The sequence below is a fragment of the Nicotiana tabacum genome, chromosome 17 (genome assembly GCF_000715075.1).
Source record: "Nicotiana tabacum cultivar K326 chromosome 17, ASM71507v2, whole genome shotgun sequence".
NCBI lineage: Eukaryota > Viridiplantae > Streptophyta > Magnoliopsida > Solanales > Solanaceae > Nicotiana > Nicotiana tabacum.
In genome coordinates this window covers 89,725,604-89,751,920 of record NC_134096.1, presented here as the reverse complement: position 1 = coordinate 89,751,920, position 26,317 = coordinate 89,725,604, and the positions used below count along the sequence as shown (strand labels likewise).

At 37.8% G+C, this 26,317-nt stretch overlaps 2 protein-coding genes and 1 non-coding gene across 3 annotated transcripts; 2 read left to right on the top strand and 1 right to left on the bottom strand.

The window, feature by feature from the left end:
- The first annotated feature begins 8,710 nt into the window (after positions 1-8,710).
- On the top strand, positions 8,711-21,644 carry LOC142171964 (uncharacterized). The gene is made up of 5 exons (XM_075235695.1): positions 8,711-8,720; positions 8,804-9,453; positions 19,874-20,183; positions 20,627-20,871; positions 21,324-21,644. Exons 1-5 carry the CDS (start codon positions 8,711-8,713, stop codon positions 21,642-21,644), a joined length of 1,536 nt encoding a protein of 511 aa, XP_075091796.1.
- Positions 21,645-25,090: 3,446 nt separating this feature from the next.
- TRNAK-CUU (transfer RNA lysine (anticodon CUU)) lies at positions 25,091-25,163 on the bottom strand. Its single transcript has one exon. It is a non-coding gene; the product is annotated as a tRNA-Lys (tRNA).
- Positions 25,164-25,525: 362 nt separating this feature from the next.
- LOC107805895 (putative calcium-binding protein CML19) lies at positions 25,526-26,241 on the top strand. Its single transcript, XM_016629993.2, has one exon. It carries the CDS (start codon positions 25,670-25,672, stop codon positions 26,093-26,095), a length of 426 nt encoding a protein of 141 aa, XP_016485479.1. The 5' UTR covers positions 25,526-25,669; the 3' UTR covers positions 26,096-26,241.
- Positions 26,242-26,317: the final 76 nt, after the last annotated feature.

Genomic DNA, 26,317 nt, shown 5'->3' with positions numbered 1-26,317 from the left:
TTGGTCGCATTCGCGAAGAGCAAACAACAGTTTGGGGCCTTGTGAATCGCGATCGTGGAAGCTCTTTCGCGATCGCGTAGAACAAATCTCTGTTGCACTCACCCGACTTTGGAAGCTTATATCTCGCAATCTATAAGGAATTTGGAGATAATCCAAAAATTAAAGTTGTAGATCTTGATGTCTAGTTTTCAGAAAAGTTAACCATTTGTCATTTGGAATTATGTACAAAAAGTTATGGTGGATAAACTATAGGATGTCTGGGAAGAGTTTGGAAATCTCTGTTGCACAGGGCTGATTTTGGAAGCTTATATCTAGAAATCTATAAGGAATTGGGAGATGAGCAACAAATGAAAGTTATAGCCCTTGGTGTCTAGTTTTCATAAAATTAAACCATTTACAATTTGGAGTTTTGTACAAAACGATATGACCATTATACTAGAGGCTGTCTGGAAGAGTTGGGGGAGTTTGTTCTTCGCGATCGCGATTGGTTTTCCGCGATCGCGAAGAGGAATTTTGGGGCTGAAAATTTTTGTGCTTTGCGATCGCGAAGAGTAAATACCTGGACAGTAGCTATATTTCGAGGTTTCAGCCATTTTTGACATATTTGGAGCTATAGAGCTCGGATTGAAGCGATTTTTGAGGCGATTTTCACCATATGGATTAGGTAAAGTATTCCTAAAGTGTTTATATTTCATGAATATATGATTATATTCATCGTTTAATTCGGATTTTAATGGAAGAAATCAATATTTTTGTAAAATCTTCCAAAATCAAAAATTTAAGATTTGGAGGTCGAGTTGTTATTGGAATTCAATAAAATTGGTATGGTTGAACTCGTATCGGAATGGGTGTTCGAATTTCATGAAAATTATCTGTTTTATGGTATGGTTGAACACCTGTTCGAAATGGGTGTTCGAATGTCATAGAAAATTATCACCGTATTCTCCGCACCATGGGTATTGTGGAGGTGAGCGGAGTTGCCTTTACTACATTTCAACTGTCAGGCGCAGCGTATCGATGGTGGAAAATCTATGAAGAAGGTCGACCAGCCGATGCCACACCACCAACTTGGGCTCAATTTTCGAAAATATTCTTGAAAGAGTTTGTTCCCCAGACTTTTAGAGATACATGGCGCACAGAGTTTGAACGGTTGCGTCAGGGCACTATGACAGTGTCAGAATATGTTATCAGGTTCAGTGAGTTAGCCCGTCATGCACCTATCTTAGTTCCTACAATCAGAGAACGGGTCCGCAGATTCATTGAGGGTGTTTTAGGCGAGGAAAAGGAGTCTAAGGAGGCTAAAAGGTCTCGAAGTTCTGGAGGGTTCAGTGGATTTTACTCTTCAGCTAGAACCCATTATAGCGGAGGCTCGAGCAGCCGGTCGGCTCAGTCCGCACATCAGATTATTCGGGGTGCTCCAGTTTATAGTGCACCACCGATACAAGATTCTTACAGTGGTTATTCCAGTTATTCGGCACAGACTTAGTACGAGCAGCCGCGACCTCAGAGGGGTTGTTATGAGTGTGGTGATACTAGGCATATCATGAGAGATTGTCCCAGATTTGGGAGGGGTGGATTTCATCAGAACACTCCAGCTACAAGCTTTATTCCAGTTGATACTCCACATGCACAGTCAGCTAGAGGTGGAGGACAAACGGGTAGTGGACGCCTAAGAGGTGGAGGCCCGACCCGTTTATTTAATCATTATGATTTGACTGAGGCCAATACACCAGATGATGTCGTTACAGGTACGATCCTGATTTTTTTTAATTATAAAAGGATATTTTCCTTAATTTGATTCGGTTCTGAATATTGAGGTGAGTCCTCCTATTATGCTACCCTTATGGGTGAGCTTCGTAAATTTGTGACCCACTTATATATTTATCCCTGTGGGGAGATTTAAAAATGTGAGCCCATGTATGTTATTTTATTTTTGGTACACCATTGAGGGCTATAAGTCCAAAAGTAATTTTTATTATTCATTACAACGGGTTTAATGTGTTTCGGAATAATTGATTTCAATTTTTATGAATTATATGCCCTACCGGTATGAGGGTTCATTATATGTTGTGAAAATTGATTATGAAATATATTGAAAATAAGAAAGAAAGGAAATTGAAAATTTCAGTTGGCACAATGTGCAACATACTTGTGATTCGGAGTTGAGGATGAGATCCTCGTATTTTTACATGATGTGAAATATTTAAACCGGGCTGCAAGGCGCGGTGAAAGTTATATAAGGATGAGGTCCTTGTGGTGAAATATTTATGAGTTTATAAATTTTTCCTTTATGAAATTAATTTGTACAATAATATTAATAGAGAGTCATGCCTGTTAGGCTTATTTGATAACTCTTGTATATTTTTCTGTTCATATACAACCATTTTTGTGTTGTAAACATTGAGTTTTAACCTATGAGATGAGTGCCCAGGTGGCGTTAAATATGACTCATTAATCCGAGTAAGCAATCATGAGGTCTTCATGCCTCACATTCTGTTGTCAGTATTGTGAAAATTCGAAATGAGGTGGTGGTTATTATGAGATTAGTTGATGATGCTGGAATTAATTATGAACAACTTTTAAGACCAAAGATGTGGTGATGAGCATACATATGATGTGCTTCATATCCTAATATCATTATGATAATACAGTGCCTGTAATGCTGAGATTGTGTTATTGATATATACATTGTGGATGTGTTGTTAGGAGTTATTTTGGTGTTACTCTGGCAGGTGGTTAGGCGCAATTACAGGGGAGCCTCTGCCGAAATTTCTGAAAAATTTGGGAGTTAGAATTTTTTTTTGGGAGATTGAGACGTGCAAAGAAGAGACAAAATTATGTTATGTGTTTGAGGGCGAATGATCCTAAGCAGGGAAGAATCTAACACCCCGGAAAATTTTTGAAGTACTTCAACATTATCAAGAAAGTTGTTGTGTGCGTAGTCACGAGTTGCTACAGCCAGTTGAGACTAATACCGTGCGTTGATGAAAAATCAAACTTTCTGAAAATGTTTGGAGTGTAAGAAATTGGTCTTAAGGTTCACAAATATGGATAAAAGAAATAATCTCAAATGAGATGGTGTTGCCTGGCTTACCTACAATGCAGTAACGTAGGACCAACCGTGAGTATATGTGTAAAAGTAAAAATCATCAATTCGGTAACCTCAGAATAATTATTAGCATGTTCGAGGATGAACGTTGTTTAAGAGGTGGAGAATGTAATGACCCGACTTGTCGTTTTAAGAATTTAAGCCCCGTCTGGTAGAATAAGGCCATGAGCAGCTTCTTATTATGTGTATTGACTTGCGTGCATGGTTGAATTCAGTTACCGGATGATTTAGAGTGATTTGGGACACATGGTCCCCAAAACGGAAGCTCAAGTCTTAGGATTTTTACCGTAGTCGAAACTGTGTGAGGACGACTCCGGATTGGAATTTTGATGATGTCAATAGCTCCGTATGGTGATTTTGGTCTTAGGAGCGTGTCCGGAAAATTATTTGGAGGTCCGTAGTGGAATTAGGCTTGAAATGCCGAAGGTTGAATTTTTGAAAAATTTGACCGGGGGATTGACTTTTTGATATCGAGGTCGGAATTCGATTCTGGAAATTGGAATAGCTTCGTTATGTCATTTATGACTTGTGTGCAAAATTTGAAGTCATTCCGGATTGATTTGATGTATTTTGGCACAAGATATAGAATTTGAAAGTTCAAAGTTTATTAGGCTTGAATTGAGGTATGATTTGTGGTTTTAGAGTTGTTTGATATGATTCGAGGCTTCGACTAAGTTCGTATGATATTTTAGGACTTGTTGGTATATTTGGTTGAGGTCCCGAGGGGCTCGGGTGAGTTTCGGGATGATTTCGAATCATTTGTAGGCCATTTTTAATTGCTGGTTTCTGCCTACAGAGTACAGAGGTGTGCATCGCGATCACGAACTTTTGGTCGCGTTCACGAAGAGCAAACATCAGTTTGGGGCCTTGTGAATCGCAATCGCGGAAGCTCTTCCGCGATCGCGTAAAACAAATCTCTGTTGCACTGACCCGACTTTGGAAGCTTATATCTCACAATCTATAAAGAATTTGGAGATTATCCAAAAATAAAAGTTGTAGCTCTTGATGTCTAGTTTTCAGAAAAGTAAACCATTTGTCATTTGGAGTTGTGTACAAAAGGTTATGGTGGATACACTATAGGCTATCTGGGAAGAGTTTAGAAATCTCTGTTGCACAGGGCTGACTTTGGAAGCTTATATTTAGAAATATATAAGGAATTGGGAGATGAGCAACAAATAAATGTTATAGTTCTTGGTGTCTAGTTTTCAGAAAGTTAAACTATTTGCAATTTGGAGTTTTGTACAAAACGATATGACCATTATACTAGAGGCTGTCTGGAAGAGTTGGGGGAGTTTGTTCTTCGCGATCGCGATTGGTTTTCCGCAATCGCGAAGAGCAATTTTGGGGCTGAAAAATTTTGTGCTTCGCGATCGCAAAGCGTAAATACCTGGGCAGTAGCTATATTTCGAGGTTTCAGCCATTTTTGACATATTTGGAGCTATAGAGCTCGGATTGAAGCGATTTTTGAGGCGATTTTCACCATATGGATTAGGGTAAGTATTCCTAAAGTGTTTATATTTCATGAATATATGATTATATTCATCGTTTAATTCGAATTTTAATGGAAGAAATCAAGATTTTTTGTAAAATCTTCCAAAATCGAAAATTTAAGATTTGGATGTCGAGTTGTTATTGGAATTCAATAAAATTGGTATGGTTGAACTCGTATCAGAATGGGTGTTCGAATTTCATGAAAATTTTTTCGGGTTCCGATGGGCAGGTCCCGCGTTGACTTTTGTTGTCTTTTTGGAGTAAATTTTTAAGTCGACGTATTATTATCTAGAATTGTTTTCGACGAATTTTAATGGAGTTATATAATTAATTTGGATGTATTTGAGCTGTACGGAGGTCAATTCAAGCAAGAAGGCTATTTTGGAATATCGGTCTAACTTCAAAAAGGTAAGTGTCTTGCTTAACCTCGAGTGGGGGAATTACCCCTTAGGCATTGAGTCTTATGTGCCATTTGTAAAATGTGAAAAGCCGTGTACGCGAGGTGACAAGTACGTACTCGGGCTTATACGTGCAAAAATTCATTAAATTAAAGTCTTAGGCATTATTGTGTAGTAAATTGAAAAATTGTGAAAAATTATTAAATCATCTGTTTGCCATGCCTAAATCCTTATTGTTGAATTTGTTTTTATATGATAATTTGATGTGATTGTTACTTGAAATATTTATGAAATTTCGTGAGTATTGTTGGTTTAATATTTCTTGGAAATTAATTCCAATATGAATTTTCTTATGCAAATAATTAATTTAAGCGAGCTTAAGAATAAATGTTAATATAATTATCTAAATTTACATTAATGAAGGTTTTGCTTTATGCTGTGTAATTTCTATCTCTATTGATTATTTTTGGGTATTATATATATTGTGTGGAGTCTTGAGCTATTTGTTGTGAAATTAATTAATTTTATTATATCTTTGGAATTTGGTTGTGGCCATTGGGCAAATTGTGATATGAATTGATTTTATTAATTTCCATCTCTATTGATTATTTTTGGGTGTTATATACATTGTGTGGAGTCTTGGGCTATTTGTTGTGAAATTAATTGATTTTGTTATATCTTTTGAATTTGATTGTGGCCATTGGGCAAATTGTGATATGAATTGATTTTATTATGTTGCGGTGATAATTTTCCGTGTAAATTGTTGTGTTGTGTGAGTTGTTATTTTGGGGAGATAAGGGTAGCATTTCACCGTTGATATTATGTGGTTATAAGGGTGGCATTTCACTGTTGTGTTGTTGGAATATTGTCTGGGCGGAGCGATAATGGTGGCTATAGGAGCGATAAGGGTGGCAATAGGAGCGATAAGGGTGGCTATTGATATTGTCTGGGCGGAGCGATAAGGGTGGCTATAGGAGTGATAAGGGTGGCAATAGGAGCGATAAGGGTGGCTATTGTCAGGGACGATATGTGATGATGTGGGGTTGTGGTGTTGATGATTTTTATGTGATGTTGTGATTTTTCTTATGTTTATTTTTATGCATTGTACAATTGGTCTTGTTGATAGTAAATTGATAACAATATGTTTTATGTTGAAATTGAGAGCCTGAGGCTATTGCCAGGCGGTTTATAAAATAAAATGTGGGCACGAGGTGCCGTGAGTAAATAATGAGGATATTTGGCACGTGAATTGTCCGTGCAGTTGTGATATGAAATGTGGGCACGAGGTGCTGTGATGAAATGATAATGATAATTGGCACGTGAATTGTCCGTGCAACTGTGATATGAAATGAGGGCACGGGGTGCCGTGGAAATATGATGATTTAATTATGGGCACGAGGTGCCGTGGAAATATAAAAATGGGTTGAGACCCGTGTTTAAGAAAAATATGAAAATGGGCTGAGACCCATATTTTTATGATTATGAAATGAGGTATCACATGGTGACTTTTTAATTGAAAGAATTATATTCAAAATATTTATTTGGAAGGATTTTTACTTACAAAGTATTATATGAAAGAATTGTATTTGAAAGATATTTATTTGAGGAAATTATATTTGAAAAGATTTATTGAAAGGATTATATTTGAAAAATAATTATTTGAGAAAATTATATTTAAAAGAGAGTTATTTGGAAGAATTATATGTGAAAGACATTTATTTGAAGGACTTGATTTAATTGGGTGTAATCGTATTTATTAATTATTGAGTTATATTAATGGTACTTGTTGTCTGTTGTGCATATAACTGATTGTTTTATCCTGCCCTTATTATTATTTATTTCCTATTATTTTGTATATTATATTGCACATGTTATTAGACTAGTGAGTGTCTTGACTGTACCTCGTCTCTACTCCATTGAGGTTAGTCTTGATACTTACTGGGCACCGACGATGGTGTACTCATACTACACTTCTGCACATTTTTGTACAGAGCCAGGTATTGGAGATATCGTACTTGAGCAAAGTTAAAGCGGGATCGTAAGGATTCAAGGTAGAGCTGCTTGGTCGTCGCAATCCCTTGGAGTCTTTTCATTTCATTGTATTGTTAATTTGTAATCAAACAATATTGTATATTCGGTCCTCGTGATCATTCTATGTATTCAGTTAGAGTTCGTGACTCAGTACTACCAGTCTTGGGAGGTTGTATATCGTAATTATTTTCGTTGTTAGTTTTGATTACTTAAAAAAAAATGGCTTCAAAATGTAATTGAAATCAGCTTACCAAGTCTTAGAGACTAGGTGCCATCACGACGCCTGTGGTGGGATTTTGGGTCGTGATAAGTTGGTATCAGAGCTCTAGGTTCATAGGTTCTACGAGTCACGAACGAGTCTAGTAGAGTCTTGCGGATCGGTACGGAAACGTCTGTACTTATCTTCGAGAGGCTACATAACTGTTAGAAAATTTCCATTTCTTTCATTCCTGTCGTGCGGAATTTGTTGAATTTGGAATTTGAACCTTTGTATCTCCATTCTCTCACAGATGGTGAGGACACGTGCTACTAGGTCAGCTAAGCAGGCATCCGCACATACTGCTAGGGCTGTAAGAGGTCAGGGCCGAGGTAGAGGCCGAGGTCGAGGTCGAGGAAGGGCACGTGCTGCGACTAGAGCACGTGTCAGAACAATAGTTGAGGAGCCACTAGTAGCTCCAGTTAGGGGACATGTACCAGAAGCACCTGTTGTTACCCCCGGACTTCACGAGACTTTAGCATAGTTCCTGAGTATGTTTGGTATATTAACTCAAGCAGGATTGATCTCTGTTGCACCAAACATTCCGCAGATTGGGGGAGTAGCTCAGACTCCTATCTCAACTCCAGAGCAGCAGGTTCACGTTGATTAGGTTCCGGGTGTAGTACCGGTACAACCTAATTATATCGTAATTATTTCCGTTGTTAGTTTTGATTACTTAAAAAAATGGCTTCAAAATGTAATTGAAATCGGCTTACCTAGTCTTAGAGACTAGGTGCCATCACGACGCCTATGGTAGAATTTTGGGTCATGACACCTACGAGCTGCAATCATCACAATTCCAATTTCTCTATGTGGTCTATGATGGAGTTTTTACAGTTTAATGGTGACTATCTGAGGTCATGGTTGTTCAAAATCTAATGATTTTTCTCTACGGAAAAGGTAACTGCTGAAGAAAAGGTTGAAGTAGGAAAGGGGAAGCTATACAATGGCATCTCTCTTTCATGAGGTACAAGCAGTACCTATAACCTGCTACATGGAATGAGTATGTGATAGCATTAGTTTAATGGTTTGGAGCTAATTTCTTTGATCCAATGGAAGAAATTAAAATATTAAACAAACTGGAAGTGTGAAGGAATGCCAAGCCATTTTTGAAAGGAATCTGAATAGGGTGAGACTATATCAAGAAAATGCAATCAACTGTTTTCTTGGTGGTCTGAAGCATGAGTTGAATATTGCTGTCAAGTTCACCAATCCAACAACTCTATCTCAAGTGTACAGAACTGCAAGGATGCAAGAAGCATACCTGGTTGCAACTAAATAACCTTCCTACACAGCCAACTCTGCAACTAAGAGATATGCAGGACAAGGCAATAATGGTAAGTCACTATTACCAACTCCTAATTCTATTAATTCCTCTTATATTAGAGGGTTTACTAAAAAAAACACTAAGCATAGATGAGATGAATGAAAAAAGGTAACAGAGATTATGTTATTTCTGTAATGAGAAATATACACCAGGCCATAAGTGTAACTGTTCAAAACAACTATATCTATTAGAATTGGAGGAGTTAGAGGAAGTGGCCCCTACAGATGAAGAACAAGAGTTAGTAACACAAGATGGAGGGATCGATCAGCTGGAACCATCCCAATGTATGGAACAGATGAAAATTTCTATTCATGCTTTGAATAGTTCACTGGGATACAGGACCTTAAAGGTCACTGGTTATCATGCAAAAAAGGCTTTAAGTATACTGATTGATACTGGGAGTTCTAATAATTTCATAGAACCCGAGTTGGTCAGGCATTTAGGGTGTACAGTCAAGTCTACAAGACCTCAATTGGTAGCTGCTGCTAATGAAAATTTGATGGTAGATAAGGTATGCATAATCACTTGGTTACTACAGGCTGCTGAATTCTCAGCAGAATATTTACTGCTACCTTTAGGCTCTTGTGGGGTAGTGTTAGGAGTACAATGGCTACTAACACTTGGAGACATTAAGATGAATTTTAGAAAGTTGACTATGGAGTTTTGGTACAAAGGAAGGAAACACCTTTTCAGAGGCGCTGGTAGTCAAGTTAAGGTTCAAGAAACTAAAAAATTAGTCAAACATGCAGGGGATCTATCTCAACTATGCATGATAAAGGTGGTACCTATGGGCAGTGCAGAAGAGCAATGGTATGCTTTTAAAGTTGAGGAGGAACCTGAGGCAGTGTCACGACCCCAAATTCCCTCCGTAGGAGGTCGTGATGGCACCTAGTCTGTAAGACTAGGTAAACCTGTCAATGCGGAATAATCATAAATATCTGAAATAAATAAACTACAATTCAAATAATTACAACTCCCAAAACCTGGTAAAATAAGTCACAAGCTTCTAAAAATTTATTCTCAATGTCTCTACGTATCAAGGTCTAAAGAAAAATAAGGAAGCAACATAAAAATGATAGAAGGGGACTCCGCAGTTTGCGGACGCTAGCAGATATACCTCGAAGTTTCCGTGCACAGGTAACTACTAGACTGGTAAGATGTACCTGGATCTGCACAAAAAGATGTGTAAAAGCATAGTATGAGTACACCACAGCGGTACCCAGTAAGTGCCAAGCCTAACCTCGGTAGAGTAGTGACGAGGTCAGGTCAGGCCCTACTGGAGAATAGATAATGACATGGAAAAATGTTTAAACAATTTAATAAGATAAAATGATAATGGAAATGAATCAACTAGTATGTCACATTTAATTACACCAAATAATAGCAAATAAATACCTCGTGGAAACAAAACAGAATTTCTTTTCAACTTTAAGAAAAATTACAATAAAAATCAAAGGCAACTACGACCATAAATCGATATCAACAAGGGCACTACCGAGGTACTACCTCGTAGTCCCAAATCATAATTAAATTCACAATATCTCATTTCCTTATATCACCGCAGGATCCTTCACAATTTATTTTAAAGAAAATATTTTTTTCGAAATAGCATCCCGCGTTTCAGCCATCCTTATCACACCGCATTACTTCTAGTAGTTCCCCCTACTAGCCACACGTATCAAGCCACCCTTATCTCATCGCATGCGTTTCAATACCCAAACCTTATACCACCGCATGCGTATCAATATCACAATATATCATAATTTGCACCTCAAGTGCTCAAATAATTTAACGTGCCAATATAATTCAACAACAATGTGTTCCAAAATAAAGAGCTCACAGCTCATGCCAAAATAAGTCATCAATAATATTTTTCACAATAAAGAGCTTACGGCTCCATCACAATGAGTACAAAAATCTTACACAAATATTCAGGAATAAATAATTCAGCAAAATAATATTTTAAAATCTTTAATACGTTGCTTCAATACCAAATTTAAAATGTCAAGTATCTCCTATTAATAATATTTAAATTTAAGAAAATCAATTTCAAATAATGCACAGAATAAAAGGAACCAAGTTTCAACTAAACAGGTAAAACAATTAGCAGGAAAAGGTCAAGCAAATATTTAAAGTATACAAATCAAATCAATGATGGAAAATATAACAAGATTTAATAAATTAATTAATATGCAACAGTGATCTTCACAATTTAAAAACATAATCCTTCACATTTAGTCCGTGTACACACTCGTCACCTCGTGCACACGACTTTCATCACATTACAATTAATACCAATCCTAGGGGAAATTTTCCCCACACAAGGTTAGACAAGTCACTTACCTCGACTTGCTCCAATTTAACCAAATAGTATGTTTTTCCTCGATTTTTCGATTCCGATTGACTCGTATCTAGTCATAATTAATTCGATATAGTCAACAAAAATTATAGAATTATTTCTGTAAGAAAATACTCATTTTTCAATAAAAATCCGAAATTAACTCAAAAATGGCCCGTGGGGCCCACGTCTCGGAATCCGACGAAAGTTACGAAATATGAACGCTCATTCAACCACGAGTCTAACCATACCAAAATGACTAAATTCCAATAATAGTTCGACCCTCACATCCTCAAATCTATCCAAGAGGGTTTTCAAATTTTTTCAACTTAAATCATCAATTAAATGTTAAAAACAGTGATAGATTCGGGTAATCTAACAAAGATTGAGTTAAGAACACTTACCCCAACGTTTTCTCTGAAAATCTCTCAAAACTCGCCTCAATCCGAGCTCCAATTCGTTCAAAATGGAGTCCCATTTTTTGAACTTAAACATTCTGTCCAGTGGTTTCTTCTTCGCGAACGCGACCCTTGTCTCGCGTTCGCGAATCACAAAAATGTGCTGCCCAACTTTCCTCTTCGCGAACGCGACCAACGCTTCATGAACGCGAAGCTTTGCAAACTCAGACCTTCGAGAACGCACCCCTTACCTCGCGAACACGTAGAACAAAAGACTGGGGTTCCAAGCTGCCTCACTCTCCTTCGCGAACGCGACGCCACTCACGCGTTTGCGATGCACACACTGCCCTACTCTTCGCATTCACGTCCTCTCCTTCGCAAACACGTAGAACAAAAATTTCACCAGCCCAGAACACTCTTCGCGAACGCGAAAGAGGAAACCAAAAAAATTGCAACAACAGATATCAGCCATCTCACCAAGGCCAAAAATGACCCGTTAACCATCCGGAACACGCCCGAGCCCCTCAGGACCTCAACCAAATATACCAACAAGTCCTAATATATCATACAAACTTAGTCGAGTCTTCAAATCATATCCAACAGTACTAAAAACACGAATCACACATAGATTCAAGCCTAATAAACTTTGAAACTTCCAATTTCTACAAACGACACTGCAACATATCAAATCAAGTCCGATTGACCTCAAATTTTGCATGCAAGTCATAAATGACATAATGGAGTTGTTATGATTTTGAGAAATGGATTCTGACCCCGATATCAAAAAGTCAACTCCCTGGTCAAACTTCCAAACTTAAATTCCTATTTTAGCCATTTCAAGCCTAATTTCACTACAGACTTCCAAATAAAATTCCGATCATGCTCCTAAGTCCAAAATCACCATACGGAGGTGTTGGAATCATCAAAATTCTATTCTGGGGTCGTTTGTACATAATTCGATATCCGGCTACTATTTGAATTTAAACTTTTAATTTTTCTTCAAAATTCTATATCTCGGGCTAGGGACCTCGAAATTTAAATCCGGGCATACGCCCAAGTCCCAAATCATGATACAGACCTACCAAAACTGTCAAAATACTGATCCAAGTCTGTTTGCTAAAAATGTTGACCAAGGTCAACTCATTTGAGTTTTAAAGTTCTAATTCATATTTTAATTCATTTTTCGCATAAAAACTTTCAGGAGAATTTTACGGGCTGCACACGCAAGTCTAGTAATGATAAATAGTACTTTTCGAGGTCTTAGAATACAGAATTAATTATTAAATTTAAAGATGATATTTTGGGTCATCACATTTTCCACCTCTAAAACAAACGTTCTTCCTCGAATGGAGTTAGAAGAAATACCTGAGATGGTGAATAAGTGTGGATAACAGCTGCGCATATCTTGCTCGGTCTCCCAAGTCGCCTCTTCGACCGGATGACCCTCCACTGAACCTTCACGGAAACAATGTTCTTTGACCTCAGCTTTCGAACCTGCCTATCCAAAATAGCCACTGGTTCCTCAACATAAGATAGATCCTTGTCCAACTGAACCGAACTGAATTCTAACACATGAAACGGATCGCCGTGATATTTCCGCAGCATGGAAACATGGAATATCGGATGAACCGCAGAGAGACTAGGTGGTAGTGCAAGTTTGTAAGCCACCTCTCCAACTCTCTCAAGAATCTCAAAAGGCCCAATATACCTAGGGCTCAATTTTTCCTTCTTCCCGAACCTCATCACACCCTTCATAGGCGAAACCCGGAGCAATACCCGCTCACCAACCATGAATGCAACATCACAAACCTTCCGATCCGCATAACTCTTCTATCTAGATTGGACTGTACGAAGTCGATCCTGAATCAACTTAACCTTTTCCAAGGCATCCTAAACCAAGTCTGTACCCAATAGTCTAGCCTCGCCCGGTTCGAACCAACCCACTGGAGACCGGCACCGCCTACCATACAAGGCCTCATACGGAGCCATCTGAATACTTGACTGGTAATTGTTGTTGTAAGCAAACTCTGCAAGTGGTAAAAATTGATCCCAAGCATCCCCAAAATCTATCACACATGCACGAAGTATATCCTCCAGTATCTGAATAGTGTGTTCGGACTGCCCGTCCGTCTGAGGGTGAAATATTGTACTCAACTCTACCCGAGTACCCAACTCACATTGTACTGCCCTCCAAAACCGTGAGGTAAACTGTGTACCCCAGTCAAAGATGATAGATACCGGTACACCGTGAAGTCTAACAATCTCGCGAATATATACATGAGCCAGCTGCTCTGAAGAGTAAGTAGTAATCACAGGAATGAAATGAGCTGATTTGGTCAGCCTATCCACAATCACCCAAACTGCATCAAACTTTCGCTGAGTCCGTGGGAGCCCAACAACGAAATCCATAGTGATCCGCCCCCATTTCCATTCTGGAATCTTTAACTTCTGAAGTAATCCACCCGGTTGCAGATGCTCATATTTCACCTGTTGACAATTTAGACACCGAGATACATACCCCACTATGTCTTTCTTCATCTGCCTCCACCAATAGTGTTGTCTCAAGTCCTGATACATCTTTGCAGCATTCGGATGAATAGAGTACTCCGAACTATGAGCCTCCTGGAGAATCAACTCACGCAAACCATCTACATTGGGTACACATAGCCTGCCCTGCATCCGTAGTACACCGTCATCTCCAATAGTGACTTCTTTGGCATCACCGTGCTGAACTGTATCCTTAAGGACAAGCAAATGAGGGTCATCATACTGACGCTCCCTGATACGATCATAAATAGAAGACTGAGAAACCACACAATCCAAAACTCGGCTTGGCTCGAAAACATCCAACCTGACAAACTGGTTGGCTAGGGCCTGAATATCCAAGGCTAAAGGCCTCTCTGCTACCAGTAAATATGCTAAGCTGCCCAAACTCTCCACCTTACGACTCAAGGCATCGGCCACTACATTGGCCTTCCCAGGATGATAGAGAATGGTGATATCATAATCCTTAAGCAACTCCAACCATCTCCGCTATCGCAAATTAAGATCCTTCTGCTTAAACAGATGTTGTAGACTCCGGTGATCGGTGTAGACCTCATAATGGACACCGTACAAATAATACCGCCAAATTTTTAAGGCATGAACAATAGCTGCTAACTCCAGGTCATGTACAAGATAATTCTTCTCTTGCACCTTTAACTGTCTGGACGCGTAGGCAATCGCCCTACCATCTTGCATTAACACTGCGCCTAGACCAATACGCGACGCATCACAATACACTGTATAAGACCTTGTACCTATAGGTAATACCAATACTGGGGCTGTAGTTAAAGTTGTCTTGAGCTTTTGAAAGCTCTCCTCACATTCCTCGGTCCACCTGAACGGAGCACCCTTCTGGGTTAATTTGGTCATAGATGCATCAATAGAAGAGAAACCCTTTACAAATCGGCGATAATACTCTGTCAAACCAAGAAAACTCCTGGATTTTCGTAATTGAGGACGGTCTGGACCAATTCTACATTGCTTCAATCTTCTTCGGATCTACCTTGATCCCCTCGCATGAAACTATATGACCTAAAAATCCCACCGAATCAAGCCAGAATTCACACTTTGAGAATTTTGCATATAACTTCTTTTCTCTCAAAATCTGAAGCACAGTCCTCAGGTGTTGTTCATGATCTTCCCGACTCTGGGAATACACCAGAATGTCGTCAATAAACACAATGATGAAAGAATCAAGATAGGGCTGAAATACACTATTTATTAAGTGCATAAATGCTAGTGGGGTGTTGGTCAGCCCAAAAGACATCACAAGGAACTCGTAATGACCATACCGAGTCCTGAAAGCAGTTTTCAGGATATCTGGCTCCCGAATCTTCAACTGATGATAGCTTGAACGCAAGTCAATTTTAGAGAATACCTTGGCACCCTGAAGCTGATCAAATAGGTCATCAATACGTGGCAATGGATACCTGTTATTCACTGTAACCTTGTTCAGCTGGCGGTAATCAATACACATCATCCGCATAGAACCATCCTTATTTTTTACAAATAAGACAGGAGCACCCCAAGGCGATACACTAGGCCGATTGAAACCCTTATCAAGCAATTCCTGTAACTGTTCTTTTAATTCTTTCAACTCTGCTGGGGCCATACGGTATGGTGGAATAGAAACAGGCTGAGTACCTGGTAATAAATCAATACCAAAATCAATATCCCTGTCGGGTGGCATACCCGGAAGATCTGCTAAAAATACATCAGGAAAATCCATTACTACAGGAATTGACTCCACAGTAGGATTATCAATACTAACATCTCTCACATAGGCCAGATACGCATCACACCCATTCTCAACCATTCGTTGAGCTTTAAGAAATGCAACAACCCTGCTAGGAACATGATCTGAGGTACCTCTCCACTCTAGCCGTGGTAGACCTAGCATAGCCAACGTCACCGTCTTGGCGTAACAATCAAGAATAGCGTGATAGGGCGACAACCAGTCCATGCCCAAAATAATATCGAAATCCAACATACTGAGCAATAATAAATCAGCTCTGGTCTCAAAATCACTGATAACAATTAAACACGGCCGATACACATGGTCCACAATAATAGATTCACCTACTGGTGTAGATACATAAACAGAAAAATTCAAGGAATCACGTGATACGCCCAAATACGAGGCAAAATAAGATGACACATAAGAGTAAGTTGAGCCTGGATCAAATAAGACTGATGCATCTCTATGACAGACCAGAATAATACCTGTGATAACAGAACCGGAAGCAACGACATCTATCCTAGCAGGAAAGGCATAATATCTGGCATGGCCTTCCCCTCTAGGGCGACCTCTACCTGCCCGACCTCCACCTCTAGCTGGCTGTGCAGGTGGAGTGGCAACTGGTGCAGTAATCATGGCCTGAGAAGCCTGAAGACCCTGTGGAATAGGTGGGGCCTGAGAAATCTGTGGAGGTGCACCCCTCCTAAATCTGGGGCAATCTCTCATAATATGACGGGTGTCACCACAGGGCCTGGTAAGATGTACCTGGATCTGCACAAAAAGATGTGCAGAAGCGTAGTATGAGTACACCATAGCGGTACACAATAACTGCCAAGCCTAACCTCGGTAGAGTAGTGGCGAGGTCAGGTCAGACCCTACTGGAGAATAGATAATGACATGAAAAAATATTTAAACAATTTAATAAGATAAAATGATAATGGAAATGAATCAAGTAGTATGTCACATTTCATTAAACCAAATAATGGCAAATAAATACCTCGTGGAAACAAAACAGAATTTCTTTTCAACTTTAAGAAAAATCACAATAAAAATCAAAGGCAACTACGGCCATAAATCGATATCAACAAGGGCACTACCGAGGTACCGCCTCGTAGTCCCAAGTCATAATTAAATTCACAATATCTCATTTCCTTATCTCACCGCAGGAGCCTTCACAATTTATTTTAAAGAAAACATTTTTTCCGAAATAGCATCCCGCGTTTCAGCCATCCTTATCACACCGCATGACTTCTAGTAGTTTCCCCTACTAGCCACGCGTATCAAGCCACCCTTATCTCACCGCATGCGTTTCAATACCCAAACCTTATACCACCGCATGCGTATCAATATCATAATATATCACAATTTACACCTCAAGTGCTCAAATAATTTAACGTGCCAACATAAATCAACAACAATGTGTTCTAAAATAAAGAGCTCACAGCTCACGCCAAAATAAGTTATCTATAATATTTTTTACAATAAAGAGCTCACGGCTCCATCACAATGAGTACAAAAATCTTACACAAATACTCAGGAATAAATAATTCAGCAAAATAATATTTCAAAATCTTTAATACGTTGCTTCAATACCAAATTTAAAATGTCAAGTATTTCCTATTAATAATATTTAAATTTAAGAAAATCAATTTCAAATAATGCACAGAATAAACGGAACCAAGTTTCAACTAAACAGGTAAAACAATTAGCAGGAAAATGTCAAGCAAATATTTAAAGTATACAAATCAAATCAATGATGGAAAATATAACAAGATTTAATAAATTAATTAATATGCAACAGTGATCTTCACAATTTAAAAACATAATCCTTCACATTTAGTCCGTGTACACACTCATCACCTCGTGTATACGACTTTTATCACATTACAATTAATACCAATCCTAGGGTAAATTTTTCCCACACAAGGTTAAACAAGTCACTTACCTCGACTTGCTCCAATTTAAACAAGTAGTATGTTTTTTTCTCGATTTTCCGATTCCAGTCGACTCGTATCTAGTCATAATTAATTCGATACAGTCAACAAAAATTATAGAATTCATTCTGTAAGAAAATACTATATTTTTCAATAAAAATCTGAAATTAACTCAAAAATGGCCCGTGGGGCCCACGTCTCGAAATCCGACGAAAGTTACGAAATATGAACGCCCATTCAACCACGAGTCTAACCATACCAAAATGACTAAATTCCAATAAGAGTTCGACCCTCAAATCCTTAAATCTATCCAAGAGGGTTTTCAAATTTTTCCAACTTAAATCATCAATTAAATGTTAAAAACAGTGATAGATTCGGGTAATCTAACAAAGATTGAGTTAAGAACATTTACCCCAACATTTTCTCTGAAAATCTCTCAAAACTCGCCTCAATCCGAGCTCCAATTCGTTAAAAATGGAGTCCCATTTTCTAAACTTAACATTCTGTCCAGTGGTTTCTTCTTCGCGAACACGAGCCTTGTCTCACGTTCGCGAATCACAAAATTGTGCTGCCCAACTTTCCTCTTCGCGAACGCAACCAACACTTCGCGAACGCGACCAACGCTTCGCGAACGCGAAGCTTTGCAAACTCAAACCTTCGCGAACGCGTCCCTTACCTCGCGAACGCGTAGAACAAAAGACTGGGGTTCCCAGCTGCTTCACTCTCCTTCGCGAACGCGACGCCACTCACGCGTTCGCGATGCACACACTGCCCTACTCTTCGCGTTCGCTTCCTCTCCTCGGCGAATGCGTAGAACAAAAATTTCACCAGCCCAAAACACTCTTCACGAACGCGAGGATCCTCTCGCGAACGCGAAAGAGGAAACCAGAAAAATTGCAGCAGCAGATATCAGTCATCTCACCAAGGCCAAAAATGACCCGTTAACCATCCGGAACATGCCCGAGCCCCTCGGGACCTCAACCAAATATATCAACAACTCCTAATACATCATACGAACTTATTCGAGTCTTCAAATCACATTCAACAATACTAAAAACACGAATCACACATAGATTCAAGCCTAATAAACTTTGAAACTTCCAATTTCTACAAACGACGCCGCAACATATCAAATCAAGTTCGATTGACCTCAAATTTTGCATGCAGGTCATAAATGATATAACGGAGTTGTTAAGATTTTCAGAACTAGATTCCGACCCCGATATCAAAAATTCAACTCCCCGGTCAAACTTCCAAACTTAAATTTCTATTTTAGCCATTTCAAGCCTAATTTCACTACGGTCTTCCAAATAAAATTTTGATCACGCTTCTAAGTTCAAAATCACCATACGGAGCTGTTGGAATCATCAAAATTCTATTCCGGCGTTGTTTGCACATATTTCGACATTCGGTCATTATTTGAATTTAAACTTTTAATTTTTCTTTAAAATTCCATATCTTGGGCTAGGGACCTCAGAATTTAATTCCGGGCATACGCCCAAGTCCCAAATCACGATACGGACCTACCAAAACTGTCAAAACACTGATCTGAGTCCGTTTTCTAAAAATATTGACCAAGGTCAACTCAGTTGAGTTTTAAAGCTCTAATTCATATTTTAATTTATTTTTCGCATAAAAGCTTTTCGAAAAATTTTACGGGATGCGCACGCAAGTCGAATAATGATAAATAGTAATTTTCGAGGTCTTAGAATATAGAATTAATTATTAAATTTAAAGATAACATTTTGGATCATCACAGACAGATGTCAGACTGGTACAATTACTAGCTGAGTATTCTAGACTATTTGAAGAGCCTGCTGAATTACCTCCCTCTAGGGGTGTTTTTGATCATAGAATTGTTCTACAAAATGAAACTGGGCCTATGAATAAAAGGCCCTATAGGCATCCTTCAGTTAAGAAGGATATTATTGAAGGTCTTGTACATCAAATGCTGGACTAAGGAATTATTCAGCCCAGCTGTAGTCATTTTGCTTCACCAGTGGTTTTAGTAGGTAAGAAATATGGTTCATGGAGGTTTTGTGTCGACTATAGGGATTTGAATAAACACACCGTGAAAAACAAGTTCTCCATTCCCATTGTAGAAGATTTGCTAAATGAACTTGGAGGTTCTAAGATCTTCTCTAAAATAGACCTAAGGTCTGCATATCATCAACTCAGAATGGCCAAGGAAATGTGCCTAAAACTGCTTTCAGAACTCATTCTGGACATTTTGAATATCTGGTAATGCCATTTGGTCTGACGAATGCTCCTACAACATTTCAAGGATTGGTGAACTTTATTTTTTCCAGGAGTTTCTCAGAAAACATGTGTTGGTCTTCTTTGATGATATTCTCATATACAGCAGCACTATAGAGGATCACTTAATTCATTTGAGGTCTGTTTTTGTAGAAATGAGTAAACATCAGTTCTTTGCTAAAAAGAACAAATGTTTCTTTGGGGTTCAGAGGATTGAATACTTAAGATATTTCATTACAGCTGAAAGAGTATCTACTGATCCTCAAAAGATAGAAGTTGTACAGAACTGGCCTACATCAACAACTCTAAAACAACTTAGGGGATTTCTGGGCCTAGTTGGTTATTATAGAAGATTTATTAAAGGTTTTTGGGTGATTTACAAACCTCTAACTTATCTCACTAACAAGGATGGGTCCAAATGGTCAACTTCAGCAGATGCATCATTTGCAACTTTGAAAAAATACTCACCCAAGCTCATGTTCTAGCTCTACCAGATGCTATCAAAACCTTCATTGTGGAAACTGATGCCAATGGTAATGGCATTGGAGCAGTACTTATGTAGGAAGGGCATCCAATAGATTTTATTACCAAGGCTTTATCCCCCAAGCATGTAGCTCTAACTGTCTATGATAGAGAGTTACTGGCTATGGTACATGCATTAACAAAATGGTCACAGTATTTGTTGGAACAGAAATTCATCATCAGAACTGACTAAAAGGCCTTGAAGTAGCTTATGGAGCAGAATTTACACACTAACTCCCAGCTGTTGTGGCTAACCAAACTAATTCCATTTGATTATTCAATAGAATACAAGAAGGGGGTAGAGAATAAAGTAGCTGATGCACTTTCTAGAGTGGCTGGAGCTGAATTATTGACATTGATGGTTTTCCCTGGTGATACTGATCTTTTTCAGGCTATAATTGATAGTTGGAACTCTGATCAGGAGCTGAAGCACCTCATTGAAGAACTCCAAGCTGATCCACATACTCACAAACATTTCACATATTTTCAAAGTCAGCTAAGGAGAAACGGCAAATTGGTGATAGGAAAGGTGCCAGAATTGAGAAAATAATTATAACTTTGTGACATGCAACTCCTCAAGGTGTCCGTGTTGAAGCTACTCTAAGGAGGCAACTAACATTGTTCTATTGGAAGAACATGAGGAAAGAGGTAAGAGATTTTGTGCAAAAATGTGATGTGTGCCAAAAGAACAAATCTGACTTAGCTGCTTATCCTGGCTTGTTACATGCATTACCCATCCCAGATGTAGTGTGGTCTCAAATCAGTATGGATTTCATTGATGGCCTCCCTAAATCCAATCGTTATGAGGTAATACTAGTAGTGGTGGACATACTTAACAAGTATGGTCATTTTATTCCACTTAAGCATCCTTATATCGCTCAATCAGTTGTTAAATTGTTCTTAGACACTGTGGTGAGATTACATGGCCTACCTGATACTATTACTAGTGATCGAGATGATGTCTTTATCAGTACATTCTAGCAAGAACTGTTCTCACTGCAAGGAGTTCAATTGAACACCTCTTCTGCATATCATCCCCAATCTGATAGACATACTCAAGTGTTGAATAGAAGTCTTGAGACCTACTTAAGGTGCTACTGCAATGAGGATGCTGCTAAATGGTACTCCTGCTTGCCTATGGCTGAGTACTGGTATAACACCTCATTTCACTCAGCCATAAAGACCACCCCTTATGAAGCACTATATGGTCGACCACCTCCCTTACACCTACCCTACTTGCCAGGGGAGTCAACTTCAGCTGAAGTTGATAACACTTTGCTCAATAGAGAACTAAAGTTGTAGTTGCTTAAACATCATCTAAGAAGAGCTCAACATAGAATGAAGCAACAAGCAGATTCATACAGAAGTGATATGCAATTTGATGTAGGTGATTGAGTCTATCTAAAAATCCAACCCTATAAGCAAAAGACTATATCCAACCATTCATCACGCAAGTTGGATTTTAAATACTATGGACCTTTTCAGATTCTCAAACGAGTGGGTCCATTTGCCTACACTCTATTACTTCCTGGTGGAGTTAAGATTCACCCCACAATGCATGTTTCACTGTTGAAAAGATGCTATGAAGTTCTATCTCAGATTTCTTATCCTGTAGAAATTGATTTGGCCAGTCCTTATTACCTTGATCTTGAACTAATCTTGCAAAGGAGAATGGTGAAGAAAGGAAATAAAGTTGTTGCACAAGCCTTAGTTAAGTGGCAAAGACTTTTTGCTGATGGTGCTACATGGGAGTTTGTTATAGTCCTACAAACGAGGTTCCCTTCTTTTGATCCTTATGGACAAGGATCTTCGATTGGGGGAGTACTGATAAATTATATAAGGAGGTTAGCTTGAGTAGTTCAAGTATAGAAGAAATAGTTGTACAAGTCAGCTCAAGTATAGAAGAAACAGTCGTGCAAGTCAAAAGTTAGTTACGAGGAGGGAGAGTTAGTTAAAGTTAGTTGAGATAGTTAGAATAATAGAATTTAGTTAGAAAAGAATCTGTTGTAACTTTATCATTTTGGATACAATGTAATCAGTACAAATAGTGTTGTTTGCTACATATTCATTTTATCAATCAATACATACAATTTTATCCTAAATTCTCTCTTCTCTTCTTCATCTTCTCTCTTCTTCCTCTTCTTCTGCAAATTCCTTATCTCTATTGCTTTTCTCGATCAATTCCTCAGGCAGTGTTGTGATCATCGAGTTCAAATCGAATTCCTGTAATTGCGTAACAGGAAGCCAGGGGCGAATTTACTTTATGAGGTAAGGGTGTCATACTACCCGCTTGCTTCGCTAATATTCTTACTATATATAATATATCTGTGGAAAATGCGTATATATTGATAAAGTGTCACCCAACAATCACAAAGTGAACGTGGGTGCCACTTGTTCAGCGTCCACCTTAAAAGGCTCTCATGACCTTATGAATGCAAGTTGGATTCCCAACTAGAACATCTTCTTTGTTTTTCCTTTTTCTCTTTCTACTTATTAAGATTAAGATTTCCTTTGTTCCCAGTTGGGTCCTAGGGCCTCACCTCTTTTTCGTCGTGTTCTTTTCCTCCTTTTCTTACTTTTATTTGCTAAGTCTTTTTTTTTCTTCTTCTGTTATCTCCTTCATTTATTTTTAACTTTCAGTCTTTACTTCATGAGCAATTATTTTTGATAGGTAATTTGAATTGATTTTAGTTAGCATATAATTTTTTTTTGTTTAATAAAATAATATTAATTTATATATTAGAGTATAATGTGAACAATATCTTCTATTGAATTTTGAAAAAAAAAAGTAAATGGCTTGATTGATAGTCATTTTGGGTCGATTATCATAGATTGAACGTTGAAGATTTTTATTTAGAAATGATTATCATATAACTTTACAATTAAGATGAAAAAATTAATCTAAGAATAATATAAGTAAATTAATTTAGTCAAACAAAGGATATGTAGTAGTTAAGCTACTCTTCAAGCAAACTTTTATATTGATGCGCTCTTTCATGAAATGTTATTCTTCTTTTGCATTTTCATTTTAAATTAAGAGTAAAAAAGCTGAACCAAAATTGAACTTATTTTGTTTCGCGAATGAAAGACCTAATCGAATTAACCAAAAACTAAGCGAATCGATCTATTATTCTTATTCTGTCTTTGTAGCTATTGGCATGTATATTGTATGCATAACGTAGTGACACCTGCACCTTTGAATCCTGAATCCGCCTCTGCTGAAAGTCCGAAGAAGTAGTCGGGTTGAAACTCCCAGGAAGCTCAGCACTGCCATGGCCGGTGGATAAAAAAAGGAATGCAAGGAAGTCCTGTAGAGGGATTCTGAAGGAGAAGAGACGGTGGCAGTTGATTAAAATATTGATGCTGAAAATGTGTTGGATTTACATGGAAGACATGACACTTAATGAGAGGCGTTGACCAAGAAATGGGGTGGATATTTTAATGAGACCGCGTCCTTTTACTCTTATACTGGGCATTGAACCAATGAACTTACAAAAGTTTTGAACTCCCTTGACCACTAAGTTATGCTATGTTATGGGGATTCAAAATATAATTATAAAGGTAAAAAACATATTTTGTCATATATATACAATGTAATTTTTTGGGAAGGGCGTTCGGGTGAACCCCACTTCGCCCATGACCGAGGTCTATGAAAATAACTAAGACCTGGTAGGGGAAAATAGGATAATGTTGTAAATGACATGTGGAATCCGCTACACATTGTGGCGAGACGCTTTCACCATAACTAGTGGTGGTACCCGTGCGATGCGCGGTCAATATTAAAAAATATTAATTAAATTAAATTGTGATCGGGTTTGTTTGAACATATTAGATCGTATTGCTTTAATAAATTTCAATTGTCATCTTATTTGTCAATATGATATACCCAATAATAAAATCGCCAGTAAATTAAAGGGACTTATATAGTCATTGAATAATTCTTTTCTTCTATATTTTTCTTTATTCTATTATCCAATGTTTAGTATTTTTACATTGTTAATAGAAATTTTTATTAGCATATTACTTTGTTTAATATTTTTGTATGCTCGCTTTCTTTAATATTTTTGTCTGCTCGCTTTCTTTTTGTAATATAAGATATACATATTAAATATTTTTTAATTTAAATTTTATTCTGTTGTTGTCAATAATATTATCTAAATTTTAATGAATAAAATCTCTATTAAATTAAAGAGACTTATATAGTTATCGATTAAATTTTGTTATTATGTATTTTTCTTTATTATATTATCCAATATTTAATATAATTGCATTGTTAATAGAATTTTTTATTAGCATATTACTTTGTTTAATATTTTTACCTACTACTTTCTTTTTATAATATAATAGAAGATATATATTTTATTACTCTTGAAATATTTTTTTAATTTTAAATTTTATCCAATTGTTCTGAAGAATATTATCTGAAATTTAATAAATAATTTAAAAACTCCAACTTGAAACTACTCTCCAATTTGAATGGACAGTTTTTTTTAATTTTCATTTTTTATTATAAAATATTTTATTTTATTATTTTATATATATTTAAATTTAAAAAAATAATCAATAACTAATTATTAACTATATATCATGCGACTTTTTTCTAGGCTGACACTTGGCTTAAAGAGAGTTTTCTTTTAATAATAATAATATATAGAAAGCCGATATGGCCTCACTCGTGTGCTATCTGTTTCTCCATGCAGCCCAGAAAAAATGAAAGGCGCCAAGGAAAATGAAAAGAAAAATCACTACGCCCACCGTGGGGCTCGAACCCACGACCACAAGGTTAAGAGCCTTGCGCTCTACCAACTGAGCTAGACGGGCTTGCTGATAAGAAGCACGAACTTACGATATATGATTGTTTGAGTGTTGAAATTAACCCGCTAATTAATAGTTAAAGTTGTATTTTTGGCTTCAAGGACCCTACCCCACTCAAACGGAAAATATTACTCCTATTAGTAGTCATAAAGAGCTTCGAGAAAATAGAAAGATAAAAAAATAAAGAGCTTAGACTTGGAAATAGTATTCCCGGTTTGGCTTTCCTAGTCTCCTTCCCAATGACTTGGTAGATGATCAGATTCTTCTAGGTTGGTTCCTGTATATCTGGAAGCCCAATTCTTCATTGAAAACTGATCAACGGTACACACCTGAAATTCCCGCGCGCTTACAATTTCCCCGGTTGCTTTACGCAGGCCACACGTATTCTGCCGCTCTTGATATACATATATATAGGGGTCAAGAATTTGGTTTTATAGCAGTTCAACTCTTGCCTCTTGGTTTTTACTTTTAATTCTTGCCAAAGTACACCCTCTTTGATATTTGTTAATTTGATGGCAGAATACAAGCAGCACCTACGTCTATTTGAACGCTTTGATGAGAATAGAGATAGGAAAATATCAGCAGAGGAGCTACAACAGTGTGTCCACTTGATCGGCAAAGACATGTCGTATGAGGAAGCGAAGGCTGCGGTTGAGTTAAATGACTCAGATAACGATGGCTTGTTGGATTTCGAAGACTTTGTGAGATTAATTGAAGATGGAAGCGAAGAAGAGAAGGCGCACGAGCTGAAGGAAGCATTCAGGATGTATGAGATGGAGGGATGTGGATGTATTACGCCTGAGAGTTTGAATAGAATGCTTGCCAGATTAGGAGAATCAAGAACCATTGATGAATGCAGAGGAATGATTTGCCGCTATGATATTGATGGCGATGGTCTCCTTAACTTTGATGAGTTCGAGATTATGATGCGTTGTTAGTTTTTTGTCCTTGCCACTGCTTACTTTGCTTTCTTTCTGCTTTCTTTGTATCTTTGATTCGTTCATTGATCTTTTGTTGAGGATTGCTCATTCTTTCTGTATATTAGTACAACATTGCACCTTATTGTAGACTAATGGTTCTAATATTTGTAAAGTTTTCATCTTGACATATTTTTATGTTTTTGGATAATGCAGCTTTGCTTAAAAACTTATGTATTCTCA